Genomic DNA, 26,184 nt, shown 5'->3' with positions numbered 1-26,184 from the left:
CCGCTGCACTGATAGCAAGTTGACTACACTTATGTCAGGTCAGACACACACTGTCTCTCGGCATCTCATTTTGTTGATACAACCCTTGTTGCTTCCACATTAAATGAGGAGTCACTTTCTCCTTTTGATGCATTGGAGGATGATAATTGGGTTGATTTGCTCGTGAGATGACTGGCCTTGATGAGGAGCGAATTTCATATTTGCTTGTTGAATTAGAGCATGCATTTGATGTTACAGACATGGGACTTTTGCATTATTATTTGGGTATCCAATTTATTCAACAAGCTGTCGGATGCCTTATATATCTATGCACTACCCGTCTTGATATTCAGTATGCAGTGTCACAGTTGAGCATATGTATGCATTGTGCTGGCACTTGGCAATGGCAAGTACTGAACCGTGTCTTTCATTACATTCAAGGCACTCTGGACTTTGCATTGTTTTATAGCAATGTGTCTTCTTTATGCTTGACCGCCTACATTGACAGTGAGACTAGGAAGGATGTTATGACACTAGAGTGCCAACCAGTGGTAACTATTTCCTTCTTAGAAGTTCATGTATTTTATGGCTCAACAAGAGGCAGCCGACAATGGCCACTTCTAGTCATGAGGCTAAGTATAGGGCAACATTCACATAGAGTGTGTATGACTCCGCTATCTATTGGTAGATCTTGGTATTAGACAGCCGTCTTCTACCACCATTTTCACTGAGAGTCAAAGTGGATTAGCAGTCGCGTGGACTCCGGTTTTTCATGTGCTGACATAGCAATTGAGGTGCATTATAATTATGTCAAGAAAAGGCTCCATGTAGGAGAGATAGCCTTGACTTACGTGCCTACACCTGCCAATGTGGCAGATGATTTTACCGAGTCTGCTACACCCTGTACACGTTCACACCATTCACTTCAAGGGGGTTTGTTAGCCTTTGGCCTCCAGGAAGTCCTCATGTGAACAATCTTATACACATGCACTTTTTACCCTGTGTGAGCAAGGGTTTTTTCCTCGTGTGAACACACGCTAGTGTGTTGGGCACGTCAGCCCTAGGACTATAAATACCTTATACTCCACTCATTTCTTATCATTGTATTGAGTACTTCCAGCTATCACATATCATCTCTCTCACTCTCTGAGCTCGATACAACTGTGTGTGACTATGTGTGCATGTGTGTGTGTCTATGTGTGTGTGTGTGTGTGTGTGTGTAGAGCATTTACTCCCTCATCCAACAAGTTTAAGTGTGTGAACACTTATGGCCATGTATATAAGGAAATTTCTCTCATAATGGAAGGACACTCTCCCATTATGCAAGGACACTCTCCCATTATGCAATGGAGCTTTCCCTCTTACTAAACCTCTTTAATCTTCTCTCTAATGCATGCAGTGAGTGTGTGTGAGTGATTTGAGGTGAGAGGAGGGAGTAGTTCCCATAGTGCAACGCGGAAGTGTGACAATGCTCGCGTGAGAACACGAATGATAAGCTACTCATGGCAGTGTTCAGCTTGGAGACCTCAAGGGTTACGAGGTTGGTCAATTGGAAATATCCCCTGGACACATAGAGGTGAGTGGTTCCCGTGAAGCTCTCTCTTAGCCTTAATAGCATGTTCTTAGTATTATTCAATCTATTCGTCCTCTATTCTTAGTATTCTCAACCTACAATGCTGTTAATAGTGATGTTGAAAGTATTGTTCTGTGTTTTTTATTATGTTTTGTTCATTACCTAATAAAATTAAATTTGTAAATTTTGGGTACCATGACACAACTGAGTGTAGAGGCACAATCTACCCTTCGTAGGAAAATTGAATTTCAACTATTCTTATGTGCAAACCCTGAGACGAAGATGATTGTGGCAACTATAAGTAGAACTACTTATTGTCAATTTGAAATGACAATTCCTGCTTTTGCAGTGCTCCAACATACTAATAAGGTCATCAATTTAGCCTTACAACTGCATAAATTGGATGTTGATAAGATGGGAGCCTAGGCCTGCATGGATTGAATTCCCAACTTCAATGGGATGCATAGTCCATGAACTAAAAGATAGCAAGCCTTTTACCCGTAGCTTATGTTTGTTCCTTAGGTAATGACTTCAAGCCATGCACATGTACATAGAATTATGATGTATCTAGTTTTCAGAATAGCAAAAGGCATCTTCACCAATGCATGCAAAGAGTTGGCCATTGAACATGCATCAAGAAACAAAATTACCCATCTTACCAAAGCATTGTGAATTATGCTTAAATCTTCATCCTACGAGAATAAGTCTCTTGATTTATCATTGGGGACATTTAATCTAAAAAACCCTCTCTCCGCACGGTGTTGGCTAACATGGGTGCAATAGGTATGAGTGAACATATGTTGATAAGGAGTATGGTACTAGAAAATAATAAACAAGAAATTTACAAGCACATTTTTCCCAGAGGTGACATGTATCACTTCCCGGGATGGTAGAAATAAGCTCCTGATAAGATGCACTCTTGCTACTAGAGATGGTGAAGTTTGAGGTTTCCCTCATGGTGAATCACATCAATAGATTCCAATATGACTCTCTCTCTCTCTCTCTCTCTCTCTCTCTCTCTCTCTCTCGCGCATATTATGAGATGGAGGTACCTCCATAGTGTACCTTCCAGTTCCAGTTTCATTTTTTAGGTGCCAGTAGTATCATCTTTATTTTTTCATTTTCTGGGTTTTTTTATCCAGACATTGTATCAGATCCACCATGATGTAACTTTTGGTCTCATAGGTCATTATGGCCTTTTGAAGACGTTAATATAACATTTCATTTCATTTCATTTCTCTCTCTCTCTCTCTCTCTCTCTCTCTCTCTCTCTCTCTCTCGCGCGCTAGCTAACAGTTTACACATCAAGGGTTCCCAATCAAAGATCCCGCATTCAAGTTCCATCCCTTGCACTTTGATGTCGTTATATGGATCATGTAATTGGGGATGATTACAATGAAATGTGCAATCTCTATAAGGAGCTACCCCAGCCCCGCTCGCAGGCCCCTGGCCACTGTCATGTGTGCATAGATACACTAAGGCGATATTATATCATTTTTTTAGTGAAGCCCTTGAGGCATGCACATGTGCATGAGCATTGTGTACATGGACACGAGCACACATGCATGCACATACGTGTTGTGGATTAAACTCTTGTTGCAAGGAGTAGGAGACGGTATTATGGAGGCAATGCTTGTTAGACTTAGCATTTTACAATTTCACACAAAAGAATCAATGTTAACGAACAACAGGCTTAAACGGAGCAGGTAACATATTAACAAGGTAATGAGTATATTCAGATGATAAACGTTAGTGTTGTATATTGAGATTTTTATTAGTGTTGTATTAATTAATGCCCGCTATGCGCGGGCATTATGTCCTCTCTCTACGTAGTGCACCCTTTCTCTCTGTCTCTCTTCTTCGCTCAAGGTCTATGCCCTCCCAATGTCTGTGTGTGTCTCTCCCTGATATGCTTGCAGAGAGAGGCAACCTCTCTTTGTCTATTGTATAAAAAGCACGAGGGACAACCATCGCCCCCCTCTCTCTCTCTCTCTCTCTCTCTTCAAGTTTGCTCGCATTAGGCACACGACCTTCCTTCATTGCCTCTGTCTTTCCAAGCAACCATCACCCCTCTCTTTCTCTCTTCAAGTCTACTCGCATGAGGCAAACAACCTTCCCTGTGAGGCAATCATCGCCTCTGTCTTTCCAATAGCGCAAGCAACCCCCATCTTATTGCGTCTCTCGCTTTGCTGCACTATACGTTAAGGTGCCTGATGAAGGGAGGAGCCTTTAATGTTTATCATTAAGGTAATATTAATTAATACCCGCTATGCCTTTTAACATTTCCAAAACTTTGTACGTTTTGGATATAGCATCCGAATTGAGTCCCTTCTTGTTCTTTGAAACATGTTTGGAATACGGAATCCACACTTTGACTCAACACTTTCAATTGAATCTTTCTTTTCTTGGCTCATTGCTATGCGCAGGCATTAATTAATACATAGCGAGCATTAATTCGTTCGGGGACAGTACGGACAGCACATTGTTCATTGTATGGAGTCGTGGACCAGTTCTACATGGCCACATCAGATGCCTATTTATAGGCCAGGTCACGTCATTTACAGGCAGATATGAGTTAGGGTTTGCAATGCAATTCTCCAAGCAGCAGACATAGCATCAAGACCTCCAGTGCTCCAGTTGGAGGCCGGCGGCGTTGTAGGAGTCTTGCACACCATACAGACTACAGATTTGAATTTGAATGTGTCCATCGTTGTATATAATCAATTTCATACTACACAATAGATTAGGTCTATCTTGCCTTGCTTGTTGTGTACTCTTAGTTCATGTAATTATGCATGTGATTAGCCTAAATCTGTGTCCTTAATTAGTGTAAATGAAGTTCAACTTCCAGAGTCATATTGAAGGCATGTCTCCACTTAATTGTGAGCATGCTTCAGGCTGGAATCAAAGAAGCGTGAGAAATGCATGCTTTAATGCCAAGTGGCAGATAGCAGGCTTGGTCACTGCCTTGGTCTCACCGCCTGGATGGAGGTAGTGTCTAGCATGACAAGATGTAAGGCAAGATGCTGAGCAACCAACTTGTCTCCGCCCAAGATACGTTCATGAATATTGTGAAAATTTTCCCAAATGAAGATTTCACAAGATCCACCTTGTGTCATTTGAAGTAGACTCTGACACAAGCTCAAGCTGTGGAACAAAACCCTCGACTTTCAGTAGCTTGCTTAATAGTCTAAGCTTTTCATTACTCAGGTTCTCCTCCCAGTGACCTCCTGCGCATTAGATTCATAATTGCATCTTCATAATTTCTCAGCTCTTGAACTTTCTCAGCATGCTACCACATGTTCATGTCTCCGTAGATATTTGACATCAGCATAAAACTAGAAGCATCATTGGTGGGTGCCAACTCAACAATAACATCAAAGCATTTCTGTCCTCCCTCAGCGTTACCATATGTTCTGCAGCCAGCAAGCAGAGAAGTCCACCCAGTTGTATTTGCAGAACTAGGCATACTGTAAAGTAAATCTTCAGCTTCCTTAAACAAACCAGCACGGCCAAGAAGATCAACTACAGAGTTATAGTGCTGAATACCAGGCACAATATTATGGTCTTCTGTCAGTGATCTGAGACAGCAAAGACCTCTCTCCAATGATCCTGCATGACTGCAAGCAGCTAAAATACTGGTAAAGACAGCATCGTCAGGCCTCAGGCCTTCGCGTTTCATAGCCTCGAAACATTGCATGGAAAGCCTGCAATCACCATGCCATGCATGACCTGCAATCACGGCACTCCATGATACCACATCCCTATTCCCAAGTTTATCCAAGACTTTACTAGCCTCCTCTTGGCTTCCACATTTCGTGTACATATCAACAAGGGCATTCCCAACAGTGACATCCAATTCAAGTCCAATTTCAATTATCTGTTTGTGTACCTTCCTGGCATGTGCTATGATACCAATACTGCTACATGCTTTCAAAATGCACAAAAAAATTGGTCGATTTGGCATTGTAGTCTGAGATTGCATTCTCTCAAAAAGTTCAAGGGCAGGAAAACAATGCCCATGCTGGACATATCCTGCAATCATTGTTTTCCTGCCCTTGAATGATTTGATTGTGTGTTTGTCTGCCCTGCCTCACTGCACCTAGCTTGCCACAAGCATTCAAAACACATAGGAATGTGCAATTATCCGGCTTCAACCTGTCACCCTGCAGTTTGTCAAACAATTCAAGTGTCTTGTTGCCATCCCCAAGCTTTGCATGTGCTGACATGATTGCATTATATGTAAATACACTAGGCTTGGAAGCTTCAAACACTTGATTTGCTTCTGAGAAACTCCCACATGCAGCATAGAGGCATAGAAAGTGGTTGGAAAAAACGGCAACTGTATCAAGGCCTTTACTAACCATGATGGAATGCACCTTCTTTCCAGCTGCCAAATCTTTCTTTGTAATACACTGTTGCAAGAGGCGATACAGAATGTCCCTCGATACATGTATCCCTTGCTGGACCATAACATCAACCACTTGCATGGCTTCATTTGAACATCCATCTTTGCAAAGTTCGTACACATGTCGAAGCAATCTCTCAACCTCTCTTCATAAAGAAAAAACTCTCAGAGCCATCAACAAATCAGCTTTTCTTGAAAAACAATCATAATTGAAATCCCCCCTCACCCCCCTCTCTCTCTCTCTCTCTCTCTCTCTCTCTCTCTCTCTCTCACTCAAAGCTCATAAAAGACTCTCCAGGACAGATGGACCAAGACAGAGCTAGGCAGCCCCAGCGAGTGAGCTCCCCTGCCTCACCCGCGGCATATTGGTACCATGCACACTTGGAATACTCCATGCGAGAGCATATGTTACGTCCAGGAGAAGTGCACGCTAGCACAGGGTCAGGTTGGAGGTCGGACATGGGGCACCTAGTGGGGAGATATCCCTAATGTGGGAAGAGGCTTATAAGTGGAGGCATTGGATTAAAAGCTTATAAAAGCATGGGGGCTAATTATAAAGCCCAATGGCCTATAAAAGTGAGACTTTGGCTCATAAGTTATTACGATCAACGACCTTTGAAGCATTTGGGATGGCTACAATGAGTAAGTCAACAAGTGCTACCAGCAAAAGAAATCAGCTTCAAGGAAGAGGCACAATTTTACTCTCAAATGCAAGCAAATACATTTCTAATGGCAACGATCAAGCAATTTTCATGTCGTGATTCTTTCTTCTACAAAATTGCACCACTAGAAAATGGTCATTTAAGGTACATACATACTCTATATGATCAAAAAGGCTTAAAACATGGTACCATCAAGAAATCATCTGTAATAAAGTAGGAACTTTATTCAATAGGGTTAATAATGGGACAAGTCCATGTATAAAAGAGGGGACTTGGACCATGGTTGTAACTTTTGATGATCATTTTTTGCACAACATCCCCACCCTTGCGCGGTCTTCCCTTCGGCATAGTGAAGAAATGCAAGATGTTGGTAGAATGCCCAAATGATGTCGGAATTGGACAAAAGAAGGTTCTATGGGTAGGTAATGGTGTCTACTATCCTCCCAAATGAACACAGTAAGAATTAGGTGTGGGCAAGTACTCTCTGTTTTAGGGTTTGTGCGGGACAGCTGAAAGTAGTAATTTGGCTCTAAAACGCAAAATATATGTCGGAATTAGGATTTAGACGGCTCTATAGAAAGCTAACGGAAGATAGAACCTACCCCTAAAAGCATTTTGATTCAGTCAAAGTGAAAGTATATTCTGTTTGACTTTGACCAGAAAGTCAACATGACTCTTTTGACCGAGATTGTGATATCCGATTAAGGAGTTCTATGGCTCATTTGAAAACTCTCAAGGAGTAGAATAGAGTCGTGTAATCACTCGGACCTAATCCCAAAAACCCTAGGACTGAATTAGGGTTTTGTAAAATCCCAGAAATTCCCAAAATTCGGTCCCAAAGCTCAATCCGACTACAAATGATTGGTGTTTCTCCCCTTGGTAGTTGTGAATAACTCTTCAAGTGTATCCATGGGGTAAATCTCCAATCAATAAGCTTGTTTGGCTCCCTTGTTGGAAAAATTCCGCCAGAGTCTCCTTTGTAATTGGAACCAAATCTCAAATGAAAATGCAACTTCTCAAATCACAATGCAATACTCTTTGTATCCCACAATGTCATGAAAGATCATATGCACTCTTTGTCCATCAAAGCATTTGCAATATCCACACAATATGACGGAAAAGGGGCCCCATTGCCCAAATGCATCCACAAAGTCGATGGTGAGAATTGTTGAGGACGCGCGTTGAAGCTTGCCGATCTCCCGGCCAAGCTCTTCTCACCCCTTCACCGAGTTTTCCTCCAAGGTGAAGGTTGAGGCCATTTCTTCACACCGGTGTACCTAATCCCCCTTTGTACCGCTTTACCAAGCAATCACGGCACAAAGAGTTCAAGCCATTCTCCCCTTGGCCTCTCCAACCAATGCCAAGGTACCCTCACACATTGCTAGATTCTATAGAAACTTGAAGTGGTAGCAATGGTGAGTGTAGGTACAAAATGATATGGATAATATCAAATGATAGAACAAGTTTGTTGGCTTACAAGTATTGAGCATGACTCATGCCCTTTTACAATTTAGAACTCATCAATAAAGCATGGACTCATGCCTCAATCCATCATCCAAAAGCTCCAACACAAACCAACAATTCACAATGCCCTCACCATGGCATTTGCATAAGCATTTGTTAACCACAATCAAGGCATTTGCAATTGCATTCCAACAATCCCTTTCACATCATATTGACAAATGCATGCTTCCAAAACTTATGCTCTCTTATGCCCATGTGTAAAACATAGCATTGGCATGGCTATGTATAGCATCCATAGTGTCCATATGGCATCAAGATGAGCATGAGGGACTCCAAAACATTGCATAAGCTTGCCATTCCATCAATGGCATGCCAAATGAGACATAATGAAGAAAATCCCCCAAAATGTGATCTATGAATTGGCCAAGCTCATGTGGAATCAATTCCTTTCACCATTGCCATTAATAATGCATGGAGAAGCAATATTGGCATGTGAATGGTCAAGCTTTAATGCTGTAATTTCTGGACAGCTTTGGGAAGGTCTACTATTGGGCCTATTTTTTTACTCCAACAAGCTTCATGGCGTATCCTAATGAAAGATTATGATGTGGGCTACATATGGCTGAGTGTACATATCATTTTCAGCCCAATATATGGAGTCTAAATGAAGGATTTTCAAGGGTCTTCATCGACTAGAAGGGCTGTCATAACAGTCCCACTCATACACTTTGGGCTTGAAGCTTTGTGGACTTGTATACATCCGGATTTTCATTGTATATGTGCTTTGGATGTACTTGAGAACTCTTAACAACTTCCCATTGATTACATTAGAGTCTCATACTTTGAGATTGTACATGTTATTGATTTTGAGGACAAAATCTTTGGGAAGGGATGGTTTGTAATAAAGTAGGAACTTTATTCAATAGGGTTAATAATGGGACAAGTCCATGTATAAAAGAGGGGACTTGGACCATGGTTGTAACTTTTGATGATCATTTTTAGAAATGGAAATTTATGTTTCTTGGAGCTCATGGCTTCTCTCTTGGCTTGTGGAAGGCTATTTCCATTCTCTTGGTGAGAGACTAAACACACTTAGGCATCATGTTTACATGGTGATTACTCATAATTTTCATGCATTACATCCCTTCATTCCAATAAAGTAGGAACTTTATTACATCATCTGTCGTGTGCAACCTCATTAAAATCACAATCACAATTGCCACATCAACAAAAGTTACACCATTCAAAGCTCAACAAATAGTTAAAGCATGCTGTCAACAATAAAGCATAAGTATCAAGGAGTGCAAATCATCGTCAACATCACCAAAAACATCAACTTTGATCATCATGATTTTGTAGTCACGCCACACAGGAATCACACTATAATTTGAAATCACGAACCGTGATTAATAATCATGCCAACAAAGAATCACCCTCTCAGTCATTTGCACTTACAAGGATGTTGCACATGCTATGCACATCATCATCACATGAAAAACCATAAGGCTAAGCCGCTGTGATTTTCAACATTGTGATTCGTGCCATGTCATAAAAAATCACGTGCCATGTCATCAAAAATCACGGTTGCCAACATGTGTCCAAATGGAAGCAAATCATGGCACTTGCTTTCATATTGCACTCCACATGCATATTCTGCAATCATTTGTTGTGTTGCATTAATTCTCATGACCGTGATTTTTCTAAAAATCACACCCGGATCATGCCAACAAATCTTCATCAAAATGTCCAAGTGCATCATGTTTTGGCATTCTCTCATCATGTCTAAACTACTAAAGTCATCTCTTCTCAATAGACATGAATTATTATCACCGGTGATTCTTCCAAAATTCATGCCTATGATTCTTATCTCTGCATAATCACACTCACTTGGCTATCTCCACTTCCATTAGAACCATCTCTAACATGTGTTTTCCCTTGACCTAAATGCATCATCTAGTATAAACACGTGCTTTCTATCACCATGATTCTTCAACAATCACGGCCATGATTTCTAACACCTACAAAATTAGGTAGGCTGAAACTCACTCAAATGTGCAACAATATGGCCACATTGTTTTCTCATTATATTTCCAATCCAAGAAACCATTCTTCTGCACTTTTATGAAGTTTCACCACCATGATTCTCAGAATCACGCCTATGGTTCATTCATAAAGAATAATAGTCTTCAACTAGCCAATCATCATCCTTGTCTACTGCAAAATCAAATGAAGCAGCTGCTATTATTGAGTACACTTTACTCACCCACTAGTGGAAACCTCGTCATCGACACCTTCTAGGTACATCTTTGGATGGGGGGACCATGGTGGGTGCATGCTTGACCCATGGTATGGCCCATCACTTGGATGGGGGGACCATGGCGGGTGCATGCTTGACCCATGGTATGACCCATCACTTGGAATTTCTTAAATTTCAGCCTCACCAATAGTAGCCCAATGATATTGTCCAAATGGCCTTTTTACAACAAATGGCTCCACAACCTCACAAGTCGACTAAATCCTTTCAGTCCTCTCCAAATATTTTGACTGCAATAGCTCCAACAAACATTTAAGGACTCACCCTTTTGTACTTCATGGTATATCAATTTGACCAATGGTCAAAAGGACCTAATTTTTCTTAATGGATGAAAAAGCACATGGGAAGTAAAAGCAGGTTCGGTCACTATAAAATCCTCTAACACTTTGCTAAGCGACACATTAAACCACAAAGATGTACTCATAGGGATTTCTTATCAATGCTCCTCCGGACCTCTACCTCTCTTCCTCCATTGCTAATAGCCATAGAATCCTTGCTAACCTCAATAAATATTGTAACCTTGCATGTGATTGTGCAACCAAATAAATAAATAAACAAAAAAGTGAGAGAGAAGCAATCACATTCAATGGCCCCCACCCTAATTAGGATCACATCTGGTATTAACATTTTCCTTTCCTAACTACCTTCTTCATCCCTTTTCGGAGGATCAAAGACATACACAACATCTACTTATCAGCACCAAGATCTACCCCTGGACAAAGTATTCAATCCGATTATAAGGACGCGATCGACGGGAAGGGCGAATGTTAACCCATTTTAGGGTTAACAAGGTTTGCCACACCCAATTATATGCCAAAGCATGAGTAATCTACATCAAATGTTGAGGATGGACACACCAAACTCATGTATAAACAAGCCATGAAGCAATGGTGTCCAAATCTCAAACTTGGACGGGCGCCCTCAAAGGTCTGATGGATAATTAGTGATGTTCCCGATCTCCAAGAGCATGGGGTAGTGAGCTAGGATGTGCTCCCGAGTGTTTTAATGCATTACGAGATGAAGCAATATACAAGCAATAGGCCAAATAGAAACTTTGGGCGATGCATGCCCAGCCATAGTTTTGTTAACCTTTGGCCTCCAGGAAGTCCTACTGTGAATAATCTTATACATGGGGAAAAAAAACCCTACCAACACAACGTAAAAAGTGGTACTTTGATTCAAATGCACAATTGTCAGCTATTGTTTGTCCATCTGATGCAATGGAAGAGGCTAATTGGTCTCATGATGATTGTGCCTTAGTCACTACATCTCCATTGCATGATGGTGCTCTGCTAGACATTGATTATGGTCATGATTCATACTCTGATGATTATGCTTTATAGTAATTGTCAACCGAGCTTTCTCTATGGCTGTTGCATTTGAGGGGGGCACATGTCGTGTATTTCTATTGGTGATGTCCTTGGTCACTGAGAAGAGGTGGACATAGTTTTCGAGATGGGACTCCCGTGTTCGAGCAAGGACGACAAACTAAATGGCGACAATTATGCGCATTGGAACTTGATCATGAGGCTATGGTTTAGCAGAAAAGGCTTATGGGACATTGTTGATGGCTCGGAGGAACGTCCCCGAAGGGATAGCAATCGGTTCACACGTCTTCAGGAGGAGGAGTTTCTCAAATCTCTTGTGGATTGGGATGCTCACAATGCGAAGGCGATGTCGGCGATTGCAGAATCTCTCACCAAGGAAATTTCCCCTGCCATTCAGACTTTAAAGACTGCCGAGGAAATGTGGTCAAAGCTTGCAGGAATGTTTGATCGAGACTCAACAATGCGAGCAGTAACCCTTCTCGGCCAGTTGTTTTCCATCAAGTTTGAAGCCGGGACCTCTATGCAGTCATTTCTAATAAAGGCAAAGGTTATCCATGATCAGTTATCAACTATGAATAGTGCGTTAACTAGTACCCAGTTAGCTGCCTTGGTTCTTACGAAGTTGCCTGAGGAGTACGAGATGGTCTCGAGGGCATTACGCTTACAAGTCACGAAGGAAAAGCTGGAATTTGATGATCTCAGCTCTTTTCTCATTGAGGAGGAAGCAGTGCTCATTTCCCAAGGCAAGATTCGAGTTCCGAAGGATGCAGAATCGGCACATGCTGCATCGGAATCCAATAAGAAGTCTAGGAGCCGTTGTTATAAGTGCGGAAAGCGAGGGCATTTGGCTCGGGATTGCAAATCCAAAGCTAAAGCTCAAGGCTCGACGAATGACAAAGGCAAAGGCAAAGTTGACGAGGATGACAGTGACAGTGATTCTACTAGGGATGCTACGGCGTCTGCCAGTGTGGCGAGGACTACACTGGCACATGCTCCAGCATTCTAGCTTGGTGGATGGATGCTACCACGTGCTTCAGCCAGAGAGAGGCATGTGAGTGGCAGAGAGGGGCAGTCTGTGCTCCCGTTTTTTGGTGATTTGGACCCGTGTGTCGGAGTTCAAGGCACATGCATCTGGCATGGAACAGCTTGACAAATTGTCACGTGCATCCCGCACTTGGATGCCACGTAGACATTTCTATACAGTAGGTGCAGGACCTGGGATGGTGAACTGGTCCCATGTGAGCCCAGTCCGGGACGAGTCAGCCAGGGATCCATCTCAGTCGTCCGAGGTCAGGTGTGCAAAGTCCTGCACAAGAAGCAGTGCCAGTCCGCGCTGTGAGTCTCCCTCTGGAATGATGTCAGATGTTCTGTGTATCTGGTTTGCAACTGGATGCCAGGCCTCTGTAGGCATGTAGGTTTGCATGTAGAGAAGGGGCCAGCCCATAGGGCTACCCCAGTGAGAAGGTTTTGCACTTGCACTTGTAGTATGGGCATGGGGGAGGTGTAGAACCACCCCCAAGGGGCCAGGAGGGCCCAAGCCTTGCCCACCAGCCAAGGCAAGGGCTGGGAGGGCTGTCGGCCAGCTCTAGAGCTTCTGGACAGGCAGCCGACAGGGATTAAAGCACTATCCAGCAGGTCAGCCAGGTGTAGGGAGCAGTCCCACACCCATGCGCTGATTGGCCAGCAGTCAGGAGCTGTTCCAGAAGGCTGCGCAGGATGACCAGCAGGCTGCCTAGTGTGAAAACAGCATTTATTAGAGTGTGAATACATTTTATTAATAAAACCTAGTCGTGAGGCTGTCCTGAAGCTGGCCGACTGGAGACAAGAGGTGGTATAAATACCCCAGCCAATAATCATTCATCTCATCTCATAATTCACCAAGTGCTCCAAGCAACCAAGGGCCAGGACAGCCAAGAACATTGCTAAAGCAAAGGGGTGAAGGACTGAAGGTCAAGGGCAGGTTTTCCAGCCAAGAAAAGGTCAAGTACTTTGTATTTGTTTAAGATTTACATCATTCTAATAAAGCAAATACACCATCCGTGGTGGGGGCCGTACAGAGGGTAATTGGGACCCAGAGGGTAATTGGGACCCAATACTGTGTCCTTCTCCATCTCCCCCTTCTCTCTTTATTTTCTGCACATCGTCTTTCAGTTTGTGCGTTAATTCCGTCGCGAAAAGAGTGCTGTTTTCTGAGTTTTGAAGTACCGATCCTTCTCCGAAGCTTCCGCATATTACACAAATCTATGGACGTGATGTGTTCGTAGTTCATTGGTAGCAGACTATGGATGGGATGAGTTCCTAGTTCATTGTCAGAGAATTTTGGGCGTCATGTGTCGATAGTTCAATGTTCAGGAGATCTTTTGGACGTGTGTGTTCTCAGTTCAACGAATGGAGGATCATGGATGTGTAGTTGTCTGCAATTCATTATTCTATGTGGCAGCTGAAGCTCAAGATGGCATTCCTTGAGGAGACAGGTTGTTTGGTGCATTTTCCGAGGTGTATTCGGTATCCGGCCAGTACTGAGGTGTCCATGGTTGCATCTACATGGACTTGGTTTCTTCATCTATGTCCACTATGAGCTACAAAGAGGGTGTTAAAAGTAGTATCTCATGTGGAAACGAGTTGTAACAAAGGGCATAAGTTATTATTTAACTTATGCTACATGAGTCGGCCATCTCCATTGTGAGGGTATATATACCCATGCCCACCCATTGTAATTTCCATCTATTCATTGCTAAATAGTTCAAGCGCTGTTCGCCAACTTCTCTCTCTCTCTGCGTCAACTTCTCTCTCTCTCTCACAGCGTGTATTCAAGCTTCCGCATGCACGACTTTGACAGGCTCAGGAGGGCTGGAGAGCTAGAGCTCTCGGAGGACTCACCCTGTTAGAACTTGCCCCCTTCCCATACATGATGATGATTGAAATCCATGTTAGCTATGGGCTGGTGGCAATTCAACACAGAGGGCTTCATCCCCTTCAATTTGATCAAGTGAATCATCCTCAGAAGCGTAAAATCTCCATGTTAGCTATGGGCTGGTGGCAATTCAACACAGAGGGCTTCATCCCCTTCAATTTGATCAAGTGAATCATCCTCAAAAGCGTAAAATCTCCATCGTTTTCTCTTACTTTCGAAAGCTTCAATAAGGAGGGATTGTTGTAAGTTTTTTTCATATGTATCAGAGTGTGGTGTAAGAGTCCTAAGTCTTGTGTATCTAATGGTTCAATGCTCAAACAATGGGTTACTAGTTATGAAATCTAAGCTTTGAGCTTGTGTGTGTATTAAGCCAAAGGGAAAATCTCTGGTTGAATTGATTTGAATTCATCAGTACAGAGAGTCTGGGTAATTTTCAAAGACTAAACAGGCTTGCTAGTTTGAATTGAGTCGGTGGATTGTATGACATGTTAAAGGGAGGACAATCACTAGTAGTTGTATCTTGAATGGGTGGTCTCAAGCTTATGTTAAACAGTTGAGGAGCAAGAGATTTGGTATTGGAGAGAGATCAAAGCACGGACGTGTGACGATTTACAAAGTGTCCCGAAGGTTGGATTTGTGTACAATTTGACCATGAGTTTGAAGTATTCAGAATTTTTTGAGGAATTAAAACACTAGACTTGGATCGAAGTATAATACAAAGAATAGAGATTGCTCAACTAGGGAAGTATCTGTCTAGGATGCCTTGAAGTTGGAAGGGGGAATGGAGCTACATATTTTTGGGAAACCAAAGAGAGGGGAAATTCTCTGGATCAAACACATCTCATAGTTAGCTCTAAATATATGAGATTTTGTTTTATGCTTTGAATTGAAGTACCGTGTAAGATACAAGGGATAGAGTACTCTAGATTGCCAAAAGGGAATTCCATTTAGGTTGCATCAAAAGTTGAAAGGACAAGAAAGCAAGATAGGTTTGAGCTTAGATAAGAAGATTGATATACAGTCAAGAGGTAGCCAGGGTATGGGCTGCCAGCATAGAGGTTTTTTTGGGGTTTGAGAAGGTTGAATACCCATTAGTCCATAGGACTAGGAGAGGACTAGGAAAGAGCAAGGAGCTACATCCATCCATCCAAAGAGGCTGCAACTATTGGTTTAGGCTTCCCTTGTTTCACAAAGACTCTGATGATATCACTTGGGATGTTAGATGCTTTTGGAGTAGGTAGTTTGTGAGCCCCAGCATCTTGCTTCTGTGTATCTCTCATTTGTGTGGTGTCTGGTGTTGTTATAGAGGCCAATACCCAAATCCCTCACAATGTGTAGGTGTATGAGAGAGAGTTATGTCTGTACGTGACAGAGACATAAAGAGAAGATATGTGAGAGAGACACACACATATATGTGTATGTGAGAGTCGCATATAGGCACATGCACACACATAAACACACTTGTACACAAATACACACATGCATAAACAAACACACACTTACACGCGTGCGCACACACACACACACACACACATACACGCACACGTACTCACTTACACATGCTTGCACATACACACAAATATACATATACATGTACACGCACTCACCCACACATGCTTGCATACACACATCCATGCTGTCGTACACTTGTTTACCCACATGCATATGTATGCACATATGCACACAAGAAAAAACTACATGCGACAGCAATGCGCGGGTGTGAGAAGCACACCTTAGCTACATTTATTTTATATAATACTGATACCCCAACAATAAGCAAGCATCATCATGGCCTTAGTAGTGGAGTCTTGTTTCTTGTGTGAGGATGAAAGATGGAAATTTCTATGTAAAATCTTGAATCAAGTTAAAAAAGCGTAGAGAGTAGAGTCTTTGGGTGTGATGTATGCCAGATTTTGAAGAGTCTTTGGGTGTGATGTATGCCAGATTTTGAAGAGTCTTTGGGTGTGATGTATGCCAGATTTTGAAGAGTTAATATAAATAAATATTATTGGTAAAAAAAGAGGGACTTAATTAATCAATACAGAAAAATTAGATGACCGTAGTTGAGACGTCTTGCAACAATGCAGCGCGATCGAGCAGCATCAGCCATGGCCTCGTCGGACACCATAAAACAGGTGGTGGCACTCAATCCTCCTTGAGCTCGAGACCTACGAGCTCCTAGGAGCAGGTGCTCTCTTGCTCTCCACAAAATATAAGGTTTAGATGTCTGTATTATTCCTTAGCCAATCTGGTGTGCAAGGTGGCACTCTGACCTGTCCATACTCCAAAATGTTTCTGAGTGTGAATGGTGCTCAGGCCAAGGGGCCTTTGTAAGGTGGGGTTTTTTTTTTTGGTTGGGATTTAGGGGGATAAATCCAACCCTTTTTTAATCTTTGCAGGTTATCCATCAGACTTACAGCTTGGATGCCAACTTGTGCCAGTTACGCTTGTACCAGGTGTGTGTGTGTGTGTGTGTACACTCTTTCTTCAGGGGTTGTATCTGTCCTTTAAATCCCGTTGAAAGTGAGAGCTTATGGACTGTTCCTTTTTCTAGGAGTGCTTATTTTTAAAAGGCTAGTTATCTAGATCATTAATCTATAATGCGTTTTCAATGTGCACTTGCATTTCTCAATGACAAAATGGGTACTCCGTTTTTTTTTTGGCAAGAATGGATCCTTTTAGAAATTACATAAGTCAGCTTTCTAGGGCTGATTTTCTTTTTCCCCCCGGGAAAAAGATCCTTGTATTAGTTACCAAGAAAACAACCAAAATGGCTACATATAAACTCGTCCTCAAATGGGAAACGAGAGTCAAGATGCATAGAAGGGGAGGATACTCTTCTCCTCAAGCCGGCCACTCTAGGAGCATAAGGCTATCTCGTACAATGGGGGGAGGGGGAAACAACCACACAAGTGGTCTGTAATGCCCAGTGGGCTTGCCTCTACTATCAATGAGAAAAGGACCATGACACCAGATCTTCAGGAGGGCCTCTCAGCGCTTCCGCATGCGGTTTGAGCCACCCTAAAGCTGCCCCCACTAACCACAGAGGGTATGAATGATATCGAATCAAATGCTTCGTATGGACTCCAGTGGGCAGGGTGAGGGTGCCTTCAATGGCTTCACTGCATCATCGAGCTCTCCATATATGCCACGCAACTATACTGCTTCAAATCTCCAATCTCTAGCAAGAACTTGGTGACCAACGATCTGTGAATGGAGCTGGGACGGGCACTATAGAAATGCGAAGGTGAGAGACCTGAAGCCATGGCACGGGCGTGCACGTGACATCCAGGTTTTCAGCCTCCCATGGGGATCGCTGACCCTCTAGAGCATGCAGCGGGCCTGGCCTCGCAGCCATTTCCTACCCCCCCACAACTGAACCCTTCTCCCCCCACCCCCCCACCTCCTACCCCTCCCCCGTCGACTGCTCCAACTCTCCCCCCTCCAGCTCCCTTTGCTCCAGCTGTACCAGATCCCCCCCCCCTCCCTCCCTCTTAGCCTCTCAAGAGCACTCCCACTGTCCTCCGGCTGTGCCAGCTCTAGAACAGTGATAGCCGGCTAGCTCCATCCACCAGTTGGTTCATCATTTTTTGGAGCCGGTAGAGATGACCATCGTTGCCTCTCCGCACCGGGCTCTCCCTTCTGAGGCGCTAAGCAGCCCCCCCAAGGTGCTGGGACAGCCAGTCGACTGCAGTTTTTTCCAGTGCCTCCCCATTGATAGAGCTGGTATGTTCAAGGAAACAATGGCTCCCATCCGCGTTTGTGTCGTGTTATACCACTCCAGGCCGTCCACCCCTGAAAGTGGAGCGATGATCTTCTCCTTCCCCTTGAGTGCATAGAGCACGATCAATGTCCAGCACTATACAAGGGCAGGCCATTGAGCTTTCGCATCATCTGCACGATCAATGTCCAGCACTATACAAGGGCAGGCCATTGAGCTTTCGCATCATCTGCACGATCAATGTCCAGCACTATACAAGGGCAGGCCATTGAGCTTTCTAGGCTGGAATTCTTCTCGAATATCAGCCACAACAACATCAAAGGAGAAGCACTAGTAAAAATGAGCCATACTCCTTGAGGAATGCACATTGCAGGGGCCTTACCTCATTAGACTCTTTCAGCAGGAGCCGTCTCTCAGAGTGTCCAAGTATAACCCAGGGAATGGCTAAATTCACCAGCATTTCAGCACTGTATACAAAGCAAGAAACAACTAGATAGAATCATTAAGCATGTTCATAAGCACAAACATAATGAGCACCAATATTGAAGATAATACAAAAAATGGCAAGTTTGCATGATGTCATGCTCTAAAAGAGAGAGAGAGAGAGAGAGATTTTAACCTGATCTCCCCTGTGAATGCACCACCCTTTTTGACCCAAGCATTTTGGGCAGCCACAGCAAAATCAGGACGCAATGAGCTCTTTACTAGCGGCAAGAAGACAAATGGAGGACTGATCACCACCTCTGCCAAAAACAATCATGAAAGTTTTAGTGACTCAAATCTTTTTAAATCAAATAAAGCTTGGCATATGACAACTTCCAGATAACTGATGCTCACCAACTTTATCTTCGGAAGGCACATCCCCTTCATTGAGAACATTAACAATCTTCTTTACCTCTTCCACAGTTCCATTCTGCAAAAGCAGATGAATAGCTCCATCAATGGGCACTTTAAGCTTGAAAAATAGGAAACAGTACAAAAAGCAAAGCAAAAAATCACATCATCCTACTTGGTATGTACTATGGCTCACCACGTGAGCAGCAGGATATATTTTAAACCCATGAAACTCCAGAGTCCAAATCGTTAAGATTGTGAGCATGTCCCATGTGAAAGATAACTCAGGAAAATTAGAGTATGCATTGTACAGAGTAAAACAGCCCTCTCAAAGGGGTTGGGTCCAGGGGGTTAAACCTACAGCCTGGACAATCCTAATCTTGCTATAGGGCTAGGCTTTACACCTTAGCTGCCTTCTGGCATACAGGCCCCTGCGTCTGCACAACCTCGTCACTTCCATACACAAGCACAATGCTTGAGAGTGTCTAGACTCCCAATTTATGCAAGCTTTAAGAAGAATGTGCCTGGAAACTCTAAAATGGATGAGGATTACCCGACTCACTAAACATAGTAAGATACTGTCAGAATTGGTGCAGCGGAAGCTTAACACAGGCAGTGAGCGAGAGAGAGAAGTTGACGCAGAGAGAGAGAGAGAGAAGTTGACGAACAACTTGAGCTTTAGCAATGAAAAGATAATGATTACAATGGGTGGGCATGGGTATTTATACCCTCACACTGGAAATGGCCGACTCATGTAGCATAAATTAAATAATAACTTATGCCCTTTGTTACGACTCGTTTCCACATGAGATACTACTTTTAACACCCTCTCTGTAGCTCATAGTGGGCATAGATGAAGAAACCAAGTCGATGCAGATGCAACCATGGACACCTCAGTACTGGCCGGATACCAAGTACACCTCGGAAAATGCACCAAACAACCTGTCTCCTCAAGGAATGCCATCTTGAGCTTCAGCTGCCACATAGAATAATGAATTGCAGACAACTCCACATTCATGATCCCCCATTCGTTGAACTGCGAACACATCACGTTCAAAAAATCCTCTGAACCTTGAACTATCGACACATGACGCCCAAAATTCTCTGACAATGAACCAGGAACTCATCCCATCCATAGTCTGCTACCAATGAACTACGAACACATCACGTCCATAGATTTGTCAAGCTGTTCCATGCCAGATGCATGTGCCTTGAACTCCGACACACGGGTCCAAATCACCAAAACAGGAGCACAGACTGCCCCTCTCTGCCACTCACATGCCTCTCTCTGGCTGAAGCACGTGGTAGCATCCATCCACCAAGCTAGAATGCTGGAGCATGTGCCAGTGTAGTCCTCGCCACACCGGCAGACGCCGTAGCATCCCTAGTAGAATCACTGTCACTGTCATCCTCGTCAACTTTGCCTTTGCCTTTGTCATTCGTCGAGCCTTGAGCTTTAGCTTTGGATTTGCAATCCCGAGCCAAATGCCCTCGCTTTCCGCACTTATAACAACGGCTCCTAGACTTCTTATTGGATTCCGATGCAGCATGTGCCGATTCTACATCCTTCGGAACTCGAATCTTGCCTTGGGAAATGAGCACTGCTTCCTCCTCAATGAGAAAAGAGCTGAGATCATCAAATTCCAGCTTTTCCTTCGTGACTTGTAAGCGTAATGCCCTCGAGACCATCTCGTACTCCTCAGGCAACTTCGTAAGAACCAAGGCAGCTAACTGGGTACTAGTTAACGCACTATTCATAGCCGATAACTGATCATGGATAACCTTTGCCTTTATTAGAAATGACTGCATAGAGGTCCCGGCTTCAAACTTGATGGAAAACAACTGGCCGAGAAGGGTTACTGCTCGCATTGTTGAGTCTCGATCAAACATTCCTGCAAGCTTTGACCACATTTCCTTGGCAGTCTTTAAAGTCTGAATGGCAGGGGAAATTTCCTTGGTGAGAGATTCTGCAATCGCCGACATCGCCTTCGCATTGTGAGCATCCCAATCCACAAGAGATTTGAGAAACTCCTCCTCCTGAAGACGTGTGAACCGATTGCTATCCCTTCGGGGACGTTCCTCCGAGCCATCAACAATGTCCCATAAGCCTTTTCTGCTAAACCATAGCCTCATGATCAAGTTCCAATGCGCATAATTGTCGCCATTTAGTTTGTCGTCCTTGCTCGAACACGGGAGTCCCATCTCGAAAACTCCGTCCACCTCTTCTCAGTCGACCCGGTCTGCTTGCCTTTTCTCCTTACTGCCTTCCTCTGCGCATCACCACCGGCGCTGCCTTGTAGCCGCTTGTGGTATTCACCCAAGCACTGCTTTACTCTTTGTTCGGCTATGCTGGCTGCTGCTTGCAAGAAAAAACGCTTGTGTGCTCTGCCTACAAAAAACGCAGGCCCTTTCAACACAGCTGCCCTTGCGCTAGACTGCACACCTAGCTCCAGCCGCCTCCTTGCTCACTTTGGTTGGCTGCTGCAGATGCTCGCTATTCCCAGCCTTCACCTTCTTCTTCGTGCGGAGTGCATAGCCGAGGATCACGAGCGCCTACTGCTCCTTGCGTACAGCCAAGGATCAAGAGCTCAGCTCTGATACCATGTCAGAATTGGTGCAGCGGAAGCTTAACACAGGCAGTGAGCGAGAGAGAGAAGTTGACGCAGAGAGAGAGAGAGAGAGAGAGAGAGAGAAGTTGACGAACAGCTTGAGCTTTAGCAATGAATAGATAATGATTACAATGGGTGGGCATGGGTATTTATACCCTCACACTGGAAATGGCCGACTCATGTAGCATAAATTAAATAATAACTTATGCCCTTTGTTACGACTCGTTTCCACATGAGATACTACTTTTAACAGATACATGTCCATGAACCAATGACTTCTTTTACTATGCAGGGGCACTTTTAGCTCATGGGCTTAGAGATAAAACTCGCACGAGAACAGAGCCAATACCTCTCGTGCTTCAGAGTGTGGAGAAGGCTGTACAGAATTAGAGAAGTCCAGGCGCCTCAGCATGGGCTACAATCCAAACACTCACTGCCCACTGAATATGTAAAAGCTAGAGTCAAGGCGGATAAATATTGGCCTCCAGCTCCCTGTGCAACAATATGCAGAGTAACAAAGGAAACATAGCATTACACCAAGCCTAACGCAGGTATGTCATCCTTTTTGCCTTTGCCTTTGAAAAAGGTCATGACAAGTCTATTCACTCTCCATAATGCCTTGTTGCAACGATTTAGTGTACCACATACTCTTGACAGTGGGATAATTCATGTCCTGACAGTGCATGGTGAGCGTTGGTGAAACTATTAATAGCCAGATAATTTTGGGCTCTTGTTTGGCATGCATGCATCCGACAACCACTACATCTTTCACAGCATAGAAGCTATGCACTTCACCCCAGAGGAAATCTTCTAGGACATTACTAGCTGTACTCTGATGACACTTAGATGCAAAGGAAGGTGGGTGGGTGGGTTGGTGGGTCTGAGTACAGGAGAACACTCCTACAAGTAAAACAATCATTACAGAGCCAACCTGGCATGTGATGTTACCACTTAAAGAACATAGTCTCACATAATCCCTTAACCAAAAGAAATGTTATGCAGGGAACAAAAAAACGTGCAAAAATAATGACTGATATCTGCCATTATCCCACTCATAAATCAATCATCAATCTGGTGTAGCCATGTAGGTATGCCTACTCATGCCATCTGATCAAACAGATTTGCGATCCGCCTAAACCCTAGAACCTGTAACACATGGAATTGCCAAACCCTGCATCATGCCATTTGATCAAAAGATCTATGATCGGCAAGAATCCCACAGTCGGCAACACACGAAGCTGACAAACCCTAAAATGCGCACACAAAAGAGAACCTACAAGACAAATGCAGGATTTAGGTAGGACTAAGTTGGTAGAACGCTTCACAAGAAATGCTGAAAAACAGGTTGTAGAAGCCAAGGAGAAGATCTTACGCATTTCCAGTTGCCTCCCACGAAGAACTTGCGAGCCCTGGGTCCTCTTTCTTCTTTTCTCTGCTGCTGCTGCTGCTGCTTGTCTCTCTCTCACACACACGCACACGCGCACGCACGCGCACGCACACACACTTTTTTTGGTTTCGCACGCACACACACACTAAGGCCCAGTTCACAGTGAAGCTGCGAAAACACACTCAAAAATGAGCAATTCCAGGTGGAAAAGTTAAAAAATGCACACTTCCGCCACCCGAGTGTTCACACAGAGGGCGGAAGGAAGACTGCACTAATTTTCTTCCGCCGCCCAGTGTGAACCTTTCGGGCGGCGGAAGAAAGAATAAAACAAAAACATGGAAAGTAGAGCCAAGAGTTGATTGGTGCCAACATGGCACTTTTTGCCAAGTTGGAGGGTGGAAGAAGTTTGTTCCAAGGGGGGGGGGGGTTTGGAACAAAACTCCCTTTTTTCTTCCACGATGTGGCACCTCTCAACCTTCTCTTCCGCCGCTCTATGTGAACACTAATGTCCATATGGCAACTTTTTGTTGGCTTCTACACTTTTTAAATTCCTTCCGCCGCCTTATGTGAACTGGGCCTAAGTACCACCCACCTTGCAAAATAACACTTGAATTAGCGGACCTTTCCTCACCCTCAACCTAAATGCAGCCACTTTGACGTCCGCTAGGCTTATCCTCTTTACACCAAACCCTACACCGTTGGTAGTTTGCTCTCAATCATAAGACCTATTTGCCACATCACCGCGACATTTCAGCCACCATTTTCCAAAGAATATGCTCACCCATAATTGAATATCTTGCTTCATTTTTATCCATTTAGGATAGAGGGGCTATTATAACCCCTCTCCAAGGTCCAAAGATATCACATTAGCCATCCATCATGTGCCATCCCCACTATCCTCGCGCCATGAGAAGAGGCTTTCATTTGCAAGATTGTCAAATTTGAACTTGATCAATGTCTTCTTTTCAGAAACTACCCATGAGTGTATAGTATCCTATTCGCACAAAATGTTTTAGTATTCTCCATTTAAAATGGCGCTAACAAGGTATACCCTTTCAAAAAGCCGCATCATCTCCACTCATGCATCCTAGCTCTCCTTGCAAGCGTACACCAGTCATCCCCTCCACGATCCTCCTGACTCTAGTATCCATCAGTACCCCTCATCTCGTGTGCCTCTTCTACCTATTGTTGAGATCCAATAGAGCTAAAGAGATAGCACCCTCCTAACTCAACAGGCAAGCCACCAACCGTGTAGGTGGGCAAGACAAACCCATCTCTAAGAAGGCAAGACACAGGCCCCTTGGCAACTCATGAGAGAGAGAGAGAGAGAGAGAATAGTCCACCTCCAAATCACACCCCATACCTCCCTACCCCACGAAGAGAAACAAAGCACCCTTTCACATGATTACAAGCAAAGCTGGCCCACAGAGAGAGAGAGAGAGAGAGAGAGAGAGAGAGAGAGAGAGAGAGAGAGAACATGACCATCATCAAGAAGGTACGAGCAAGGGGCATGGAGCAAAAGAGACTCTAGTATGAGTGACTAGACTCTAGTATGAGTGACTAGCAAGGGGCATGGAGCAAAAGAGACTCTAGTATGAGTGACTAGACACAAAGAAAGAGAGAGGCCAGTGAGATTGGATGTCAAAGACAGAGAGAGTACAAGCGAGTTTGGAGAGGAAATTAGCCTTCATCTCCACATGCCCAACGTACCTTTCTCGAAAGACTAGCCAACATTTCTTTCTACTAAAATAACCTTCTTACACACCCCTTACACATAAGTTGCTCTGCAACCTGATAAAACAATGGCACCTTGGGGAGCTTATTTAGTTGAACCTAGATTTATGCTAAGTTTAAGAGCTACATATGGGAATCAGGAGCTACCTTCTCATTAAATAACTCACATTAGCACATCGTGCTAAAGACTTTGCAGCTAATAAGTAAATCACCCTTATTTTGGAGGTGGGTAATTTTTCACCTTGAGACCTTAGAGGATATATTTGTTCATTTTAAAAATTAGTAAATCACTCTTATTTTGGAGGTGGGTAATTTTCCACCTTGAGACCTTTTTGTTCATTTTAAAAATCTGTGGATTTTCCTATAATATCGGGCCATTCAAGAATATAGAGCCTGGTGATTCTACCCTTTATAATCTAGTGCACCAAGCCAATTGCATGGCACAAATCCCTTTGCCCTCATACAATTTATGCCACCACAATAAGAATTTAAATCCATGTGCATACTTAGTTGTTTCAAGAATTATTTCTAGTCAACAAAGTATGGTGGGGTGTTATGGCACTCGTCTCCAAGCAACCCCATTAAGGATGGCTCCTCTATCTAGATCATTGGTGATGAGTACTATAGAGTGATACATGCTTGAGGTTCCCCCCTTTATTTGTGCCCACACATCTTCATGTCAATGGAATTTGAAACACACATTCACATATCCATGAGTCCCCCTTGCACATAACGATCATCACATGCAATAATCCACATCACCATTTAACAATAACTTACAATAGCTCCATGTAAAACCGTTCAAGGCTTTGACCAAGTGATTCATGTGATTTTGGTACATTTGCAGATATCTTTATTGTGTTGCAAGCCTTGGTACATTTGCAGATATCTTTATTGTCTTGCAAGCCTTAGTAAGAGGCACTTGAGATCTTATGACGAAGAAGCAAAGTTTGAAGCTAACAAGTTGGTGACCCACGCGTTGCTGCGGCATGAAGTTTTTGCTTGTATCCAAATGCGCATACGTATCTATATGTGTATGCAAGTGTGTAAATGCGTGCATGTGTGTATGCATCTATGTATGTGGATGTGTGTGGAGTAAGTGTGTGTGCATGTATATGCATGTGTGTATGTGTGTGCATTTGTGCATGTGTATGCATGTGTCTATGTGTGACCCTCTCACATAGACGCATATGCGTGTGCATCTCTCTCACATGCATTCTCTCTCACATGCATTCTCTTTATGTCTCTATCACGTGC

At 43.6% G+C, this 26,184-nt stretch overlaps 1 protein-coding gene and 1 pseudogene across 1 annotated transcript in view; both read right to left on the bottom strand.

The window, feature by feature from the left end:
• Positions 1-4,844: 4,844 nt before the first annotated feature.
• LOC147631210 (pentatricopeptide repeat-containing protein At4g02750 pseudogene) lies at positions 4,845-5,519 on the bottom strand (annotated as a pseudogene).
• The window catches only part of LOC147631209 (pentatricopeptide repeat-containing protein At3g14730-like), a 27,610-nt gene continuing 6,649 nt past the window's right edge, over positions 5,224-26,184 (bottom strand). Inside the window, exons 2-6 of the mRNA XM_086809551.1 lie at positions 23,179-23,255; positions 19,201-19,276; positions 18,983-19,106; positions 18,746-18,830; positions 5,224-6,102 (exon numbers count right to left, since the gene is read on the bottom strand). Coding sequence (XP_086665677.1) covers positions 5,551-6,102; positions 18,746-18,823 — 630 coding nt within the window. The 5' untranslated portion in view covers positions 18,824-18,830; positions 18,983-19,106; positions 19,201-19,276; positions 23,179-23,255 and the 3' untranslated portion in view covers positions 5,224-5,550. The remainder of the gene's footprint in view (positions 6,103-18,745; positions 18,831-18,982; positions 19,107-19,200; positions 19,277-23,178; positions 23,256-26,184) is intronic.

The sequence above is a fragment of the Cibotium barometz genome, chromosome 15 (genome assembly GCF_041138505.1).
Source record: "Cibotium barometz isolate CiBa-2024 chromosome 15, ASM4113850v1, whole genome shotgun sequence".
Lineage (NCBI taxonomy): Eukaryota > Viridiplantae > Streptophyta > Polypodiopsida > Cyatheales > Cibotiaceae > Cibotium > Cibotium barometz.
Note: the sequence above shows the minus strand (reverse complement) of the source record. Positions and strands in the feature narration are given on the sequence as shown.